The 19520-nt window shown below is 34.9% G+C and overlaps 1 protein-coding gene across 3 annotated transcripts in view; it reads right to left on the bottom strand.

The window, feature by feature from the left end:
• Nucleotides 1–19520, bottom strand: part of LOC138918366 (phosphatidylinositol 3,4,5-trisphosphate 3-phosphatase TPTE2-like) — a 257717-nt gene that overhangs the window by 19896 nt on the left and 218301 nt on the right. For all 3 annotated transcript variants that reach the window (XM_070239618.1, XM_070239617.1, XM_070239619.1), the window contains 9 exons: nucleotides 15079–15129; nucleotides 13739–13900; nucleotides 12310–12429; nucleotides 10723–10822; nucleotides 10516–10579; nucleotides 9746–9810; nucleotides 5476–5536; nucleotides 4585–4666; nucleotides 4393–4481 (listed from right to left, as the gene is read on the bottom strand). In XM_070239618.1, coding sequence (XP_070095719.1) covers nucleotides 4393–4481; nucleotides 4585–4666; nucleotides 5476–5536; nucleotides 9746–9810; nucleotides 10516–10579; nucleotides 10723–10822; nucleotides 12310–12429; nucleotides 13739–13900; nucleotides 15079–15129 — 794 coding nt within the window. The remainder of the gene's footprint in view (nucleotides 1–4392; nucleotides 4482–4584; nucleotides 4667–5475; nucleotides 5537–9745; nucleotides 9811–10515; nucleotides 10580–10722; nucleotides 10823–12309; nucleotides 12430–13738; nucleotides 13901–15078; nucleotides 15130–19520) is intronic.

Here is a 19520-nt window from a genome sequence, read left to right on the forward strand (position 1 = left end):
GAACTGTCATCATCCACATTAGAAAACTATTAGAAAACTAAAGCATGGAGAGTTTAAGTAATTTACTCAATGCCGCAAAATTCTTTAACGGCATAGTTGGGATTTAAACCTAGATCTTTTATTTCAAAGCCTGTGCTTTTAATCATTATGTTTTGATAACTGCATCTTTTCAATTTCTTTTCTTTTTTTTTTAGTCTCTCAACCGGGAAAAAGAATCCAATTGAAAAGGATAGACTAAACATTGGTAAAAGACACGTATAAAAGATAGCTGATGAAGCTGTGAGAGAGTTCTCAGTTAATCTAGTCCTTGGGCCCAGTGGAATTATTTTCCAGAAAACTTAGAATTCCTGACTGGACAAACTTGCAAAAGAGATTCCTCAGCATCACTGGATATTCCTTATGGTGGAGAGCAGGAGAGGTGTGGATAGCCTAGAGCTGATTCATTTCCTGCTTTGCAAATCAGGAGGTAGTGCATTTCCCAAATTGTAAGCCAGTAACCTTGGTGTTAATTTAGGGAGAAATTTTAACACAAATATACTTAAATGGATTTGTTGCATACACATAAAGAAAAGCTATGATCACTCAAGCCCAATGTGAATTTTCCAAGTTCTGGTGGATTTATTTCATTGATACTCTCTTGATACTCTTTATACCCACTTTTCCCTACACATCTGTACGCTCACAGTACTCCTTGTATGACATCTCTGCTCAAATGTCTTTGTATTGGTAAGACCTTCCTTGACCATCTACATATCAGTTAGCAACCTCTCTCCCATTACATATTCTCCTTATTTTTATTTTTTCAATTGCACGTGTCACCATCTAATACATATATTTTCTCTGTAAACAATAGACTGTGGTCTCCATGGGAGATGTGCTTGTATCTGCTTTGTACACTGTCACATAAATGCATCTAGACAGGATCTGCTGTTCAAGGCATGAATGAATATATTTGCTCTTTCAATTTATCCTGTCATCCAGTCCCATGGCCACTCATTTTTCTCATTTTGTTTTCACTTCCTCATCCACCTAGAAGTATGACGGACAATTTCACTGTTGGTTTTACCAATACTAAATAACAGTGCCAGTAACATTGCCATTCTTGCTTCTGGTCCTTTTGCTGTGCCCATTCTGTAAAAACCTAATACTGGGTCCATTTGGGCACCCACTTCCTCCATTCCTACACCAGAAATGTAGAGACAACAGAGATGCAGAAACACCAGAGATACAGAGAACCGCTGGAGAAAAATCACGCAACTTTTCATGTTGGTAATAATGTCAATTAATGGTCTGACACTTAAGCTAGACCCTCACTGCAGCCAAAACACTTCTCAATGGTGCTAGTCAGTTCTTTTTCTTGGTTCCCTTAGAATTTGGTTGAAATTTTCCCTACATTCCTTAGGTCGCCAACCCAATTGCCTTCCCACTGACTCTGAGTTTGTGTCTTCATTTCTTTCTTCCCAGAGGCAGGATCTCCGATAACGTGTTGCCTCCCTGAATCCCCCTTACAAGCTTCCTGTAACTACATCTATTCCTGTGACTACACCTCTTCCCTTGAATCTCACTTGTGAGGAGTTTCTCCTCTTAATTCAGCCAAATCCTCCACTTGGGCTCTGGATCCCATCCCCTTCTCTCAATTCAGGGTTTTGACTTTATCAGGCCCTAGTCTTCTGTGTCTTCAACCACTCCCTCTCTTTGACTCCTTTCCCTTGGTAAATAAACACATTCATCTCCCCTTACCCTATCTTATAAACAACACTCACTATCAGCCCCAAATGCTCAGACAACTAACTTCTCTCTGTCCTTTTACAGACAAGCACCTTGACTCTCTAGTCTACACTTGCTATGGTCACTTCCTCCTCATTAACGATTCTGGTGCTGGCTGTCTTTAGACTCTATTTTAATAATTATAATAGCTACCATTTACTCACTGTTTACTATGTATCAGGTGCTCTACTACACAGTGCAATATGCATTACTTCATTTTAATTTCTTAACAATCCTTTAAGGTAAGTATTACAATTCCCATTTTACAGATGGGAAAACTGAGGTTTTGAATGGCTAACTCACCTAAATGGTTAGCGATGGTCCTAGGTTTTAAATCTGGACAGTTCAATGCTAATTATCCCACCATTACCAACTGCATAATAATATGCACACTTTGAGAAAGACTGTTCTACATCAATGTATCTATCTTAGTCTTGAGCTCCTTTACATCCCACTGATGTGACTGCCTTTTCCAGTCACCTGCAGGCTTGCTTGACTCCTCTGGTCTTTTCAGTATTTCTTCACTGCACCTGGATCACTGTTTTTGGAGTTTTCTTTGCTGGACCCTTTTTTTTTGCTTCATCTGAGGTATTTTGTTATTTATCTGGCAAATCTGGCAAGGAGGTTTCTCTTACATTTTCCCATAAAAGATAAAAGAATATTTATTCTAAGAAATCTAAAGAGTTTTCTTTACAAGGGTACTGAGTATATTAAATCTGGGTACTCTTTGCATTAAAGTTCAAGAAATCTAACAAAGATGATTGAAAGTTAAAAAGACTATTTCTAAATCAAGATGATAGTTTGAGCACCAATGATAGATTGAAAACTTCCACCTCTGTATCAAACATATGGAAATGATAAAGAAAAAAATGGCTGAACTCAAAAATAAAAAGGCAAGGAAAACTCAGAGGATCAGAAATGGAGAGAGGAGTCAAGCTGGTAGGTAGGAGTTGAAGCCAAGAAACCTCAAAATAAACTATTATAGGAAAAACAAAAGGGTGAGAGGATCCACAGAATGCAGGAAAGTAGATAAAAAGAAGCATAGAAAAATTGTGGTAAATATAAAACATATAGCTGAATGTCATAAATAAGTCCAAATATGTCAGCAATTGCAATAAATACATTGAAAATGAAGATACTGAGATTGCATTTTTAATGATGCAGGTATATACTCTTTAAAGAGACATATCTAAACCAAAATGACACAGAAAGGTTGAATGTAAAATGATGAAAAATTTATAACAGAAATAACCCACTGAGAAGATATAATAATCATGTATTTGCACGCACCTAACAACACACTATGAAATATAAAAGGCAAAAGTTGATAGAATTAAAAGAAGAAATCAACACACAAAATAGTTGATACAAAGAAATAGTAAAAAAGAAAAGAAATACTAAATAGAAAGATTTGAGTAATATAATTAATAAGATTGATTTAATGGATAGATAGATTTATAATAGATAGATAATAAGATTGATTTAATGGATAGATAGATAGATAGATAATGGATAGATAGATAGAGGAAAACTGATACGAATGACAATTTAAAAAAAAGAGGCTGCTCTGATGTGCACCAGCTGAACACCAGCCCTCCAAACAATCCTAAAGGGAAATCGAAGAAAGACATGTGAACACAGAATAGTCCTCTCTCAGAAAAAAGAAAAAAATGAAATTTGAAATGAATGTTTTCCTTCAAGCAGGGAATTAGCTTTAATTAAAAGAATAGTGAAGCCAATTGCTTGAAATTATAATATTTTAGGTTGAGCCATGTGAAATGGCCATTTTTATAAGTGAAAGATGGTCCAAAACTGACAGTTCCATGTGGTTCAACCTCTATATTCTTCATTTATCCATGGTATTGTAAATTGCTAACATATACAGAATATTTCAACCTGTGGATCTGGAGACAGAACTTGCCTACTCACTAATGGGCTTGAAACTAGTTTTCAAATAAGACTAAAACTTGATTCTACTCAAATATATACGGCAGTTTTAAAGAGTTATGTTTTCCCGGAATTCAATATAAAAAACCATTTTACGGCTCACCAAAAACATAGTTCTTTGTCAAAAATTGTGAAATATGCTTGGATGATTATTAAAAGTCTAAAGTTGAATGAGAGAAAATCTAATTCAACTTAAATTGGTTGGATTTACTAACAGCTTTTTTTTTCATTGTACACCCACCAAAATCATCTTCTTTGTATCATTACACTATAAAAATTCCAGTAGATTTGGTTTTTGAAATAGCATCACTGTTGGTGCCCTTAACTTTAAAAGCCTCTCACAAAGTTTAAGAACAATCTTAAATAGAACACAAGTGCTCAGACAGTTTCTAAACACTGTATTTTGACAGATTATTTTAGCAAATCAAAAATGAAGAAACCAAATAGTCAATAACAACAGAAATTTCTTAGTTTTTATTCCTATTTTCTTCCCTTCTTTACTCTCTGCCTTCCTCCCCTACTCCCCCCTTTCCTTCCCTTTCTTCAGTCTTGAAGCTAATATTAAAAAGTGTTAACAATTATTAACACTGATTAATAGCAGTATGACTTGGTCTTGTACCTTAATATGTTTTTCACATTTCTCTAGAAAAAGAGAAATAAAAAGAAAAATGTTTTTACCTTTTCCGCCTTTACAGTGAATCACCACAATGTTTCTTTTATCCTCAGCCATCCACTCAATGACTTCCTTCGAAAGAGTCAGCATCTCTCTGATTTCAAACGTAAAATTTTTAGTTGAATTAAAGTACTTCAAAAAAATTGAGCTCAATTCATTTAGCCCTCTTCTGACAGCCAACTTGGCAAGAAACTTACTTTAGAGTGGGCACATTGTGATCATCAATCATGATTCGATGGACCCTGTGGTGGAAATGCTTAGGATTGTAAGATCTTTCACCTAAAATAGATGATGCATGGGTCATACCTCTATATCTAATAAACAAAGTAAATGATCAAGTTATGAATAAGTTATGCTTTTCTGTTAGAAATTCCTTATTCACCTTTAAAAGGAGCTTTCTGACTGGCTCCTCCTGCTCTAAAAGAAACTTAAGGGTCTCAAAAATATAAGGACAGTAGTGGTTTGTCCATCTTGAGTAACCTAAGTTCAACCTATTTTGGTTTGCTTAATAGGACTTACTTTTAATTTTCTAGCAGGCTACTCATTACATTATTATAGGGTAGTTAAGCACCACAGAGCAGAAGCAAATGTGGTCGACCAAAATGTTTGCCTCCTGAAAATGATAATTTAATGTACAGGAAGAGGAGAAAATCAAGAAAGACAAAGTAGTAAGCTGAGATATAATCTGTTTTCTACACCGTTTTCTTTTTTTTCTGTGTAGGGCCCTGCTCTCCTCACACCCCACTCCTAGTGGGTTAGAGAATGAATTTGTTGAATTATCTGTCTTCAAAACAGGAGCTGGCAGGAAGAACAGAAATATTTTCTTCACCTAAAACCACTAGAGCATACAGACTCCTAAAATGGCTCCGCCTCTACCCCAGCCTCCTGTCTCGCTCACGGGGCACTTCGTGCTGTTGAGCTATCTTTTCCCACCAAATAGGGCCAAGAGCAAGATGGAGATTTTTTAACTCACTTCCCACCACTACCAAATACTTATGACTAAATGAAACGTAAAAACTGAATCGTCTTCTTACATGCAGTGATTGGTTTTCTATCTATAGTAGGAAAATATCTAGTTAAGTACGTACTGCATAGATTGTAGACTTGGTAGTGGTTTCGATGCTTGGTGTCCAGGAACCGCACAACTTCCTAAAATCGATGGACACATATATTACATATATCCACATGGCACCAACATAAGCCACTTCCTAGGAGTAGCCTGAAATGGTTATTACCTGTTATTCCCTTGTCCCTCACTTAGCACCTTTTAGGGGAGATTCAGGGACTATAAGAGTATGTGCATTCCAAATCACATCTAACCCACTGATAGTTTTCAAATAGCCCACAAGGTTGTGCTTGACTACCCTGATTAGCCTCTACTATAAATACACATTGTTTAAAGATACCAGACAAGGAAATTAGCTGGTTGACTAGTTTTAAGTGAATTTATTCCTACTCATTAATTCGCAGTACTATATGATTCTTATCTAGATCTAATTCTACATAGATATGTATTTTAGATAATGATCTGGATTTTACCATCTACCTAAGCATTACTTAAATAAATAAATGCAAAAACTGTATGTATGATTGTGTGCATGTGTGTGCATGACAGAAAAAGATAAACACATTATGTCAAATTTTAGATAAATGGTAACAATATGGAGAATTTCTTGGCTCATCTGTGTTTTCTTATTTTCTAAAATGAATATATATGTGTGTATGTGTATATATGTGTATGTTATACACACATATATGTATATATGTATAACTAAAAATAATAAATAGTGGTTATTATTTAAAATACAGTTAATATCACCATACTAATACAACAATATTTCCAGCAAACTTATCCAACTGCAACACACACATGTGCATGTATCTCTGCCAAAAACAAAAGTGACTGTAAAAAAATGTCAAAAATTGATTAGTACAGTACCCTTATAGCAATGTTTACTGGCTTAATATTGAGAAAAAGAAAAATTAAGGTATCAAAATGATCAATTTGTTAAATTGGTTATCCCTGTCAGGAGGAAATAATAAATCAAAAAGAGAAACACTCTGAGTCTGCATAGCACTGTGGTGGGGGGATAAATAGTCTTACAAGTGTCAAAAATGTGTGGGATCCCTACACCAAGATAAAATCCAGATGGACTGAGGTATCAAATATAAAAAGCCACAAATATCTCTAAGAAATGTAAATGAACATCAATCAATTCTTTGGATGAGGAAGAACTAAGGATTATCAATGGAAGATCAACAGATTTAGGTTTGACTTCACAAAAATTTGAAATTTCTGTTTAAAAAAAGCCACAGTACAACAAACAAATGACAGGAGATTCTTCAGTAAAATTGAGAGAATAAGGACTATGCCTAGTGTAATCTATAAACTAGTTATAGTAGTACAAACTAATAACACAGTAACAACAATTTAAAGATTACTCTCTCACCCTATAGATAAATAGGCCATAAATAAAAGCGTCAGTTCACAAAAGAGAAAATCCAACTGGCTAACAACCTACAAAGATAAATATTTAGCCTCACCAATAAAGATGCCAAAACAGTAATGAAATGCCATTTTCACCCATAAAATTAGCCTTTCCTTTTTAATGAGAAGACCCAATGCTGGCAAATATGGCATGAAAATTCCTTGCAGGCCAGTTAATAAGTACATTTCAAGAAAAGAAAATTGAAGGTTAATATCTCATTAGTATGTACAAAAGTTTCTAAATAAAATATTAGCAAATAGAATCTAATGATATATTAAAAAGGATAATATATTAAGACCAAAGGGGGTTTATTCCAGGAATAGAAAATATTGTTTTAATATTCGAAAATCTCAATGGAATAAGAGAAAAACATTTTGATTATCTCAGTAGATGCAGAAAAAGTATATGATATATTCAGCACCGATTGATGATTAAAAACTCTTAGCAAACTATAAATAAAATGGAAGTTTCTTAATCTGGTAAAGGATAGCTACAAAAAGCCTCTAGAAAATATCATTCTAATATTGAAATAGCTAATTCTTTCTACCTAAATTTGGGAACAAGGCAAGGCTGTCTACTCTTACCACTTCTATTCAACATTACATTGGAGGTCCTAGACAGCTGAATAAAGAAAGAAAAAGAAATGAAAAGTACAAAAAGTGGAATTAAAGTAGTAAATTACATGATTATCTATGTAAAATATCCCAAAGAATATACAAATTAATTATTAAAATAAATGCATGAATTTATGAAGGGTGCTGGAAATACATACAAAAATCAGTTATAGTCCCAACAAATAATTAGAAAATGAAAATTTAAAAATACCATTTAAAATAGCATCAAAATCCATCAAATAGGGATAAAGCTAACAAAAGATGTGCAAAGCCTGTACAGTGAAAATACTGCTAAAAGAAATTAAAGAAGACCTAAATAAATTCAGAGATATATTATGTTTATGGGTTGCAAGACTCAATATTTTTAGATGTTGATTCTCCCCAAGTCAAGCTATGTAGTCAATGTCATCCAAGATAAAATACCAGCAGGGTATGTGTGTGTGTGTGTATGTGTAAATTAACAAGCTGATTCTAAAATTTATATAGAAATTCAAAGGACCTAGGAAAGTCAAGATAGTTTTAAAGAAGTACAGGTTTTCTGGGTTGGTGAGCAGGTGGAAATGCTCACCTGAGAAAAGTGAGAGAAAAGGGAGCCTGGAGAGGGTTTAGAAGCTTTGTGCCCCTTCCCCCATGCATTGCCCTATGCATCTCTTCTATCTGGCTGTTCCTGAGTTGTGTCCTTTTCTAATAAAGTGGTAATCTAATCACCAAGTAAATAAACATCAAATGAAGATGCTGTGGAAGCTGAGGAGCATGAGGTAAAAAGACTCAAGTTTGACAAAGAAGGAGAAGTCAGAGAGATGGCCAAACAACTTCAAGTGAAATTTCTTCAGTTATGATAGAAGAAACAAAATCATCTTCATCTAAGAATAAAGACAAAGTAGTTGTATCAGGCAGCACTGTACAGAGGAGGATGAAGAGGCAGAAGAGAGTCTTTAATGACATCAACAGAAATGATCCCAGAAAGAAAAAAGTCAAGAAAAAGAATCTGATGCCTTAACTAACTGTGAATGAAGAGACTTCTGAGAAAAATAACCAAATGGAGGAATCTCATTGGTCTCAAGCTGAGAAAGATTTACATTCTGAAGGTAGTGCAAATATAAGGCCCTGTAAGTAGCGACTGTGACTGCCATGAAACAGAAGAATTAGTAGGATCCAATACCAGTAGACATGGAGAGATTCTCTCAGAATCATCCATGGAAAACGATGATGATGCCAGAGAAGTCACTGATGAACCAACAGAACAAGACTATTGGAAACATTTAGATGCAGTATTTTACATACAGTTCTAGTTTTATACTGTATCAAATTCCTATGTAATAAAGTGGAGGTTTAGTTTTACAAGAGAAGTAGGTTGTAAAATAAAGTACTTTATGGGATACATCCTGAGAGAGTTGTTCATATAGGAACAGTGAATTATCAGCTCCTCTGGGTCCTGCTTATTATTGACAATTTTTGGTGGGTGGAGTCTGGTTAATCAGTGGTTTGTGTATAGATTTTTTTAAATTTAGAATTAAAGTTTTTAAATGGGAAGGTAATAATTACAATTTTTAAACTTTGAGGACAGTATCACATTTAGTTTCTACATACGCAAGAAAGCTTTTTGTCTTGTCTTTTTCTGACAGCTCTAGAAGTTTTCCTATTTTGGTCATAGTTTCAACATTTTACCATGTGAATTATAGGGTTTTGTGGTAGTTATATATTATTTATATTTATAAATATACATTACATATAATTCATCTCTTACAGAAACAGAATAATATAAAATTTGCCTCCTTAGAATAATATTGTACATTTACATGTAATCTATTATACAGGGTATATTATATCACACATATAATAACATATTATATAATATAACGTGGGATATAATACATATTATAATAAAATAATAAACAACATATATTATGTTATGTAATATGATTAAGTACAATTATATTTATATAATATATACCATATAATATATTATATATAAAATACATAATTTTAAATACAAATATACATATATTATTCTAAGGGAGGCCATGTTATATTTTTATCCTTCTATAAGAGATGAATTTATATTATTATATAAATTATATATATTTATAAATGGAATAATATATATGTATATATAATATGCATTAAATTTTTTACCTGAAAGAGTATATTTTTAGGAGAATACTGCCACCTACGTGTTCTAAGTTATATTAAATTTATAACTCCATAGTCTGTTTACTGAGAAAAATGAGCATTTGTTAGATAAATACCCTTACCTTAATGGGATTCCTATAGAAAGAGTGTTTTCCAGAAGATGGGAATGACATGGCAATAATACGCCCTGGAAGTCAAAATAGTCACTATTACAGATGTTATTATACATGTGAAACAATAAATGAGAACTTAATTTACATATAATCAGACTCTTTTTTCATAAAAAAGAAATTTCAGGATTGAGAATGACAAAAAAGCTAACTAACCCTCAGAATAATCAACATAACATATTAAAATATCCAATATAATGACCACTAAACTCCCACAGTGCTCCCAAGACTCAACTGCTTCCAGCCAAATGCAACAGATTTATGTTGATCTCAGTCTGGAGCTGCCCCCATGGTGAGAATTTCTTATCTGAACACTAAAGAAAAAGGAGAGATCTGGGATCCAGCAATCGTGGGAACTCCCAGGGTGCTCCAGTGCTCCTGACTCAGAAACCTGAGACCTACAAAGGGTTCCAGCAAGAGAACAGGTCTCTCTGAGATCCTTGAGACCCAGGATAACTATTAGAACTCAACAAATTCTAAACCAAACAAATGGAGTCAGCTGAAAATTCCTTCAACTCCCTGTACTGTAACCAAGTAACCCTGATTTGGGATGACCATTGTCAGGGTTAAACTACAAATATGTCACACTACCATAGTGGTAGATGTCTTCACAGATCAAGAATGCTTTAGACAAGGTAAGAACCAAAATAAACATATAATTACCCACACACAAGAAAAATGTGAAGTTAATGTAAGTAAATCAAGAGTAAATCTTCACAAACCAGTAATGTAAGTGAGGTCTAAGTCAAATCCATCTTTCCTGTATCGCCGTTTGTTTCCTGAAACCTGAGAGTTTAAAACAATCATTAATTTGTAAAATATAAATCAACATAAAAATAAAGAAGATTATATACATATCTATAACACTCGCCAGTATTTCCCGAAACACAAACATTTTTCTGAATCACAAACATGTTTTGCCCACTTACCATCCTTCTGGTCAGTATTTCAAGATGTCTTTTTTGGTAAGCCAGATGAAAAACTCTCATCAGAATGATAAGTCGTAGAGGTCGAAATATAATTGCCAATCTAACAATAAATTTTAAAGATCCATTTTTACTTCAGAAATAGAGGATTTTGTCAATATGGACTAAGTCTTGAGCAGTGATTCTTAACCAGGGGCAATTTTGTACACCCCATCTATCCCCAAGCCTCTCACCCACTTACCCAAGGGATATTTGGCAATGTCTGGAGGCATTTTTGGTTGTTGTAACTGTGTGTGGAGGGGGTGCTACTTGCATCCAGTGGATAGAGGACAGAAAAGCTGCTAAACACCAATGAACAGGACAGCTTCCATAACAAAGAATTATCTGGTCCAAAATATCAATAGTGCTGAGATTGAGAAACTCTGGTCTAGAGAGATAGCTATATGATGGATGCTTAGAATTTGTGGATTTAACTTTTGTAGCTTAAGATGAGCATTTTTCAATCTTTTCCCCATCAAACAAACTGAGGGTTCTTGTTCACCTGTGTTACTCCCATCAGTAACAGAGGTTCACTACACTACTAACACACATCAGGCAGGCAGTAGATTGAGATACTTCCCAAGTGTGCTAGCTACTGTCTCTCCTGCCATCAGAAAAAAAACACAATGGCAGAGAACTGATGGTTTGGACTAGTGCTTCTCTAACTTGAGTGCACACACTGATTCAGTAGGTCACTGGGGCCTGCGGTGTTTTCCTTCTTGCATTTCTAGCTCTTAGATGATGCTGAGGTTGTAGGTCAGAGGACCATACTGGCTCCAGCTATTTTCAAACAACTCCAAAAGCCTATCGCATAACATCAAGTTTCACTAGCACCTGAATTGAAGTCCTGGGAAGCTGGAGTGCAGAAAGAAGCAAGCTATTAGACTAATAAATAAGCCTAATGAGCCACCCAACATCTACATCCCAGTACGCATTTGTTCTTCTTTTCCTCATCGCCAAAGTAGAAAGAAGAAAAGCCATCAGTTCTTCATACACATTTTAGTTTCCTGATCCCCAACAGTTCTGATTTTGCCTCAGCTTTCTTCATTCCAATGATACTGCAAAATTCCACCTCTGTGTTGCTATCCACGTCACCTGGTTTTCTGTTCCATTTGCTTTTTGAGAGAATTATCATTGGAGTCACTCAAGTTTTGCATATGCTCAAACCAATACTCTCTTTGTTATAGGAAAAACCCAGGAATTTCATGTGTAAGGAATTTGTGATTGAAGCTTAAACGGGAATTTAGTGGGAATTTCAAAGTATAGCGAAGTTAAAGTTAGTACAAGAGGCAAAGTCCCCAGTTTCTTCTTTGAGTGCTCCATCTTCTTCATTCAACCAAAGGTACGTAGTGCGTACACCCTTCATGGATCCCTAAATACCACCAGCCTTTAGTTTCTAAGTATGTGGAAATTTATCTAAACATTTCATTTTCAAGCAGCTTATCTGGCATAGAATCATCACATTCAGAGTTAAAAGATTATACAAAATGAAATCCATAGAAAATGCAAAAAAAAAAAGACAGTTTAAGAAACGTGAATCATGTCTCTTACCTGGGGATATCATTAAAATAACTGAAGTCATAAAAAATGTAAATTATATCAATCAGTAGAGTCAGCAGAATAATGACAGCATCTAAGGAGTTAAGTAAATCAGAGAAATATCGTTGCATCCTATAATGTAAAACAAAAAATACAAGTTTATGCTCCCCCAAAGAAGAGACAGGGAAATTTTAAAAGCAAGAATTATTTGGCTCATCTCCATTAACAATTCTATTTTAATGAATTATCTAAAATGCATTTACTAGACTAGACATAGAAAAGTATTCATATTCATTATTTTATACATATATATGACAAAAGCATAAATATTGCAGTTTAAGTTCAGTTAAGAGATATAACCAAACCATCAAACAAGAGGCAAGCAATGCCTTCACATAGGTGGGAGAGAAAGGTGGGATGTTGGAGAGTACTATTGGGCAGTGGAAGCTGAACATGTCACAGCCTTAGAGCAACTGCGGCTGTGAGGAGGGCAGAAGAGGAGCTTGTGAGAGGCAGACAGGTCCACTATTTTGGCCTGCGAACTCATCATCTGGCTTTGTACCTAGAGTGGAATCCCAATGGGCTGGTATGGCCTCCCCTGCAAAAGCTGAACTTGCACCCACTGCACCTTCCTCCCCCCAACGCTGGCTCCTTCAGCTGTGGGCACTGGTGATCCGCGGGAAGGTTCTAGGGTAGCTTCCGCTTCTAGGGTAGCCCCTTTCAGGCTCTGAGTAACCCGGCAGTGGGCAACTGTCCTTAGCTCAAACGCATGAGGGTAGAGTTCAGGAGGAGAGGAATCAAGCTGCCTTCTGAAAGGCTCTGGATGAAGTGAGGCCAGGGAACTTAGTCTCTGACTTCCACAGCAGTCCAGCTCTAAGGCTTGGCTTACTCCATCCACCTTCTCAGAAAGCCAGCAGCGGAGAAAATCAACTGCTGCCTCACTACTAAGCCTCGCTGACAGGATGAGCATGCCTCAGATCTCCTGTGTACCTTAACAAAAGTTTTTATTTTAACTGAGGTAGGGGATTGTTCATGATCTATTTTCTAGTATTTAATATGCCATCAGATTTTATTTAGATTCAATTCTTAATGAAAGTATTAATATTTATACTTCACATACATGTTCCTCTTAATAATGTGCATGTAGACACATCAGCTGCCTTGTCCCATTTTGCAAACCCATTAAGCTTTACCTGTTGAAGGAACCATCTAGAATACATTATTGGAGACTAGAGTGACAGTTACAACAAAAATATTAAAGCCCAATCTAGTAGAAATTGGGATGTGGATAGTTGTTTCTCTGGTGGACCGTGTCTTCGAGGAGAATTATTTTGATAAAGAGGGACAAATTTGGTTGTGTTGACCTGGTAATTACTTTGGGATGCTTCTCATAGCACTACAAAATAGCTTTATATGTTTTTAAAAAATTAATCAAACTTACCCTTCTACACATACTCGAAGAAGAACATCCATTAAAAAAAATAAAGCAATAGCTAAAGAAATTGAACGATATTCCAAAGGAATATACACTTTGCTATCAGAGATGAATTGATCTGCGATGATAAGAGACATGTCCACAAAGACGAGCAAGATTCCAAATATTCTAAAACAAACAAACACATAAATAAACAGAATAAAGATGAATTGGTTTTCACCTCTATAGTTAGACTACATCTAGCCCAGGGATCTGATACTAAAATGTCATTATTTAGGATTAAACTGTCAGTGGCAGGGAGAACTGTGTTGTCTTAGAATTTCAACAAAATTACTCAGTTTTCACCCAATAGAAGCATTTAGGAAAATAAAATTCCCACAAAACCACTTCATGTTATCATGCTCCTTTATAATAGACACATCAGACTAACCCTCCAACATAGAACTGTCAAACTGAATTAAAATTACTTATCTCTGCTTGTAAACTCTTCTTAAAATTCAAGAAGTTTATAAGAGGTCTCTACGAATTTCTCATAGTAAATAAAACCTCATTAGTCTTGATAATTATTAAGAATTTAGTAATAAAAACCAAGTGAAAGCATGACTAACATAAGCCCTAAAAAGACCACTTTGACCAGTAAGATTTTTTCATCAGTGAGATTTTCAGCAAGTATATGATTACACATTAATGGATGTTTCTAGCATATGCTGGGCACATGAGAAGGACTTCAATTCCAAAAATATATACATGATTGAACTCTAAAGTAACTCCGAAGCCTTTCTCTTACGTATTCTAAACACATTACCCATAAATTGATTACACTATTTGTAGAATCTATGAAGATGAATTAATTAGTCTTCAAAGTACTTTTTTCCAATTGCAACACAAATTAAAATATTATAAATTTAAAAGGAAGCAAGTATATTGCGTGAAGCTGTATGATAGTATGAAATCTTGCCATCATGTGGAGAAGAAGCCTAAATAGAATGCTTTCAGAATTAAGGAGTAATTCGAGACAAATAAGGTATTTAATAAAACACTTTACTTGTAATTGTAGAATTTTAAAGTGCATGCATCATTATTTTTACTTTTCCAGGTAGGAAAAAACATACTAATATGTTACCATTAGACTTAGGGGAATGCCGTTTCTTTGCAATTCTTAATGTTCAGGTTAAACTAACCTTCCAAGATAAATTAGATTACATTATATGGGACACGGGGGCTATTTAGTAACATACTGACAGTGGAAATGCTTTTTTTCTCCTCCTAGATCCTTTCTCATTAAAACAAAATTCACATTAAATGGATACATATTTAATTACCTCTTTTTTTAGGGTCTCACATACCTGATTATGAAAGATGATACAATTAAGCGTATAACTTTCTTAATCTCTTGGCTGCAAAAAGAAGTAAAAATAAAATTCAAGAGTTTTCAAGTTTATCACAGATTTCTTCTAACATATAATATGAATTTAACCAATAAACAAAGGCCTTTATAAATATAATTTTAAAAGAAAATCCTTCAGAAGTTGCATAACAAGGTGCTTTTTACTAATAACTAAAATTTTCACATTTCTGCTTCATGATTTTTTTTTTACTTTCATATGTGGAATATGAATAAAACACCAAACTTTAGATGTCTAGTAACATTTCCTTTGCCTATAAAGCCCCAACCCCACCTTTATGGTAATATTAAGCTTGGCGTCATCAACTAAAGCAACATAGCGTGGAGATAGAGGAAGTGATAGGAGAGACCTGTGTTCCAGTTCTCCCATTCATGAGCTGTGGGATCCTGGGCAAGTCATCAAACCTTGGCCAGACCTATTTCCACAGCAATCAAAGAAGGGACTTCAGGCATGGGTAGGGAGCACCCATCTTGTCCTGTAATATTCATCTCTTGAAACAAGACATCCCATGAATATGACAGTTAAACATTAATGAGAGTCACATTTGGAGTTGCAAGTGCTCTTTGGAGGTAATTTAATAAGGAATTTTAATAAGATGCATTTCAAAGGAGAAATAACATACAGACTGGGCTCCTTCCATTAATAGGAGGAGGAAGAGGAGCCTCTTTGATGAACTCCACAGTTACGCCTCATTTTATCCTATGGCTAAAGACAAGGTAGCCACTGGGGTGCAGTTTCATGCCCTGCTGAAGCTTCCAACACAGGACACAAATTCCACTCCAAGTGGGATCAAGCCCAAGGCAGTGCTCATAGCCTGTGCCCAAGACTGAAGAATGGAGATGATGGATGAAGAACAGAACTAGGGCACCACCAAAATTGGCCACGGATGAATACTCTTAGGCTAACCTGGGATGCAAGAGCTCCCCACTCCCTCTAATCTCTCCCTCCTTTACCTGCACCCACAACCTCTGCCCAGGCTTAGTGAGTTGAGGCTGACATGGATGGGAACTGATTGGCCAAAAGAGGTGAATTTCCCCCTGAGGTTACCATTCTCTTAATACAAGCCCTTTCTCAACCACACAGACTACTGGATCTCCAGATAGCAATGAAATGTTATAATAAATCTGAACTTGCCTGACAAAGTGAACATACAGAACCATGACTGACAGAATCATGGGGGCACAAAGGTATGACTTAGGATGGCTTTAGGGCCTCCTATCACTTTCAGTGCCTCACAAAACTACCCCAAGTAAATATGCAATTGAGATTTTTTAAAAACAGTGTGCTATGTAAATGGAACTTCAAACAATATGTTTAGAGTTTGCAGGGAAAGGACTGTGACTCATTGACTCTATATCCAGGAAAAGTACTGTTCATATTTAGGAGCAACAGACAGATACTCTCCAACATGAAGCAACTCAAAGCATAGCAGCCACATACCTTTCCTAAAAACAATTACTCGAAGTGCTCAAGCCAGCTGAGCAATGAATCAAAAGGAAGAATGCAGGAGTAAGAAAGATACCTTATAGAGACAAGGTTAAGAAATTAAATCATAACAATTCAGAACTGTCTAAATAATCATTGTTAATGGAGCACATGGAACAAATGATTCTAAAAACAAAGATAATCTAAGATTCTTGATAATACCATGGACTTAAATTTGCAGGTTTTCTCACACAACTTAGGATTTAAGGTTTGTAAGAAGATAGAAGTAAAAGCAAGTCTCATTTCTTCTCTTTCCCAGGTACAAGTCTAGTGTTAACCTGGATACTGATGGAGAAACAAGGGCACAATTATGTTCTCTAAAAATAAGTTTATAACTTTCATATCATTAAAAATTGACAAGAATGAAAACAATGAATTAATAGCAAAATACAGAAAAATTTAAAGATAAAATGTGAAGAGAATGTTTAACACAGAAAACAAAGGAAGATGATAGCAAATAAAACCTAAAATACCAGAAATGATAACAAATACAAGCACGTTACTGTCATATTAAATACTGGCAAATACTCTCAGATAAGTTTAAAAACTAAATGCACAATACGCTATATACAAGAGACAAAAACTAAATTAAAATGATAGTTTGAAAATAAAGAGATGGACAAAGATATGAGATGCAAACGTTAAATCTCAAAATATTAAAAGTTGTAATATTAATATCAAAGTTGAATTCAAAGTAAACATATTAACTATGACCAAGACATCTTATATTGATAGAAGGTAGATTCTATAGGACATTAACAAGGCCATGTTGAAAAGAGGTGAGATGTGTATTGGGGTCAGGTCCTGTCTTTCCCATTGGACACTTACTTCTCTGTACAGATGCTGGAGAAGGCATGTGGCCATACTCAAAGCACTAAGGGCACCAGGGTGATTCTTTGGTCTTCCTGCTCTCACACTAGGGCTCTGGACTTTTCCCCCAAACTATCCACAACACACAAGGCTACATTCCCAGTTTATAGTGTAAACTCTGGTTGAAGAGAGCTGAGTCCGGCTTCAGATCTGATTCCAACCTAAGTTAGCTCATTAGAATTCTCTACCGGGGTTTGGAGAGGAAGCTCCAAAGTAACTAGGAGTGTCTTTTGCCTGGCTTGGTCCACAGGGTATGTACTTCCCTTGGGAGTATTGGTGGCAAAGATAAGATCTGAGTGTCTCTGGCCAAATACTATCTATTCTTAAATATATATATATATTGAAATATAGAAACTTCTTGTGCAGCAAACACATACTTAAAGAATTCGTATGAAATATTTGAAGAAACTCATCCTGTAATAAGACATAAAAAACTTCAATGTACTTTAAAATATAAAAATTATGCAGGCTATATTTTCTGACCACAATGTAATAAAACCATTGCAGTGGGAGAATACTGACATACAAGATATTTAATCGCATTTTATCATTACAGAAATTAAAAAGGTGCCATACATGACAACTTAGATTAAATGGAGATATTGCCTGAAAGACATGAACTACTAACATTTGCTCAAGAAAAAATAGATAAGCTGAATAGTCTAAAAGATAATATACCTTTTAAGGAAATTGAACTTGTAGTTTAAAACTTTCCAACAACAAAAACTCCAAGCCCAATTTTTAAGTGAAGAAATAATACCAATTCTAAACAAACTCTTCCAGAAAAGAGGAAAAGAGGACTATTTCCAAACTCATATTAAGAGACCAGCATTACCCTGATTATTCTATCTTTGTTAGACCAGCCAAATCAGTAAAGATGTTACATGACAAGAAAATTACCAACCAACATCCCTCATGAATACAGATGCAAAAATCCTTAACAAAACGTTAGGAAATCGAATCCAGCAACATAAAAAAGAAAATGCATCATGACCAAGTGGTGTTTGTTCCAGGAATTCAAGGATGGTTCAATACTCTAAAATTAATGTAATTCACCATGTCAATAAACAAAGGAAAATAAAACATACAGTCATCTCAATAGATGTAAATTTTTTTTCCAAAAAATTTAAGGTCCATTCATAATAAAAACTTTCAGCAAACTAGGAATAGAAGGGAACTTCCTTAGCCTGACAATGGACATTTACAAAAATCCCATGGCTAATATCATTCCTAATGGTGAAAGACTGAATATTTTCTCCCAATGATTAGCAATCCAGGATGTCAGTTCACTATTCTTCTATTCAAAATTGTATTGGAGGTTCTAGTCAATGCAATAAGGCAAGAAAAGGAAATAAAAGGCGTATAGATTTGAAAGGGAGAAATAAAACTCTATTTGTAGAAGATATGCTTGTCTACCCAGAAAATCCCAAGGAATCTACAAAGAAGCTAATAGAACTAATAAGTGAGTTTAATAAAGTTATCAGATAAAAGGTCAATAAACAAAACAATTATATTTCTATATACTAGCAATGAACTATTGAAAAATGGAAATTTAAGCAACTACACCATTTATATTAACACCAAAACCCACAAAACACTTTGGTGTAAATTAACGAAATATGTGCAGGATCTGTACACTGAAAATTACAAAACATGATTAAAGAAAAAAAGATTTTAAGGTAAGAGATGTACCATGTTCATAGGTTAGAAGACTCAACATTGTTAAGATGTCACTTCTCCTCAAACCAAGCTATAGATTCAATACAATTTCTATTAAAAAATCACAGCACAATTTTTTGTAGATATTGATAACCTGATTCTAAAATTCACATGGAAAGGCAAAGTGATACCACTCCCTGATTTAAAGACTTACTATAAAGTTAAATAATCAAGACAGTGTGGTATAGAAGAAAGAATCGACACATAGAACAGTGGAACAAAATAGAGTCCAGAAATAGACTCTTGTACGTGGTCAACTGATTTTCAACAAAGATGCAACGGCAATTCAACAGAGAAAAAATAGTCTC

Source organism: Equus caballus, chromosome 17 (genome assembly GCF_041296265.1).
Source record: "Equus caballus isolate H_3958 breed thoroughbred chromosome 17, TB-T2T, whole genome shotgun sequence".
Lineage (NCBI taxonomy): Eukaryota > Metazoa > Chordata > Mammalia > Perissodactyla > Equidae > Equus > Equus caballus.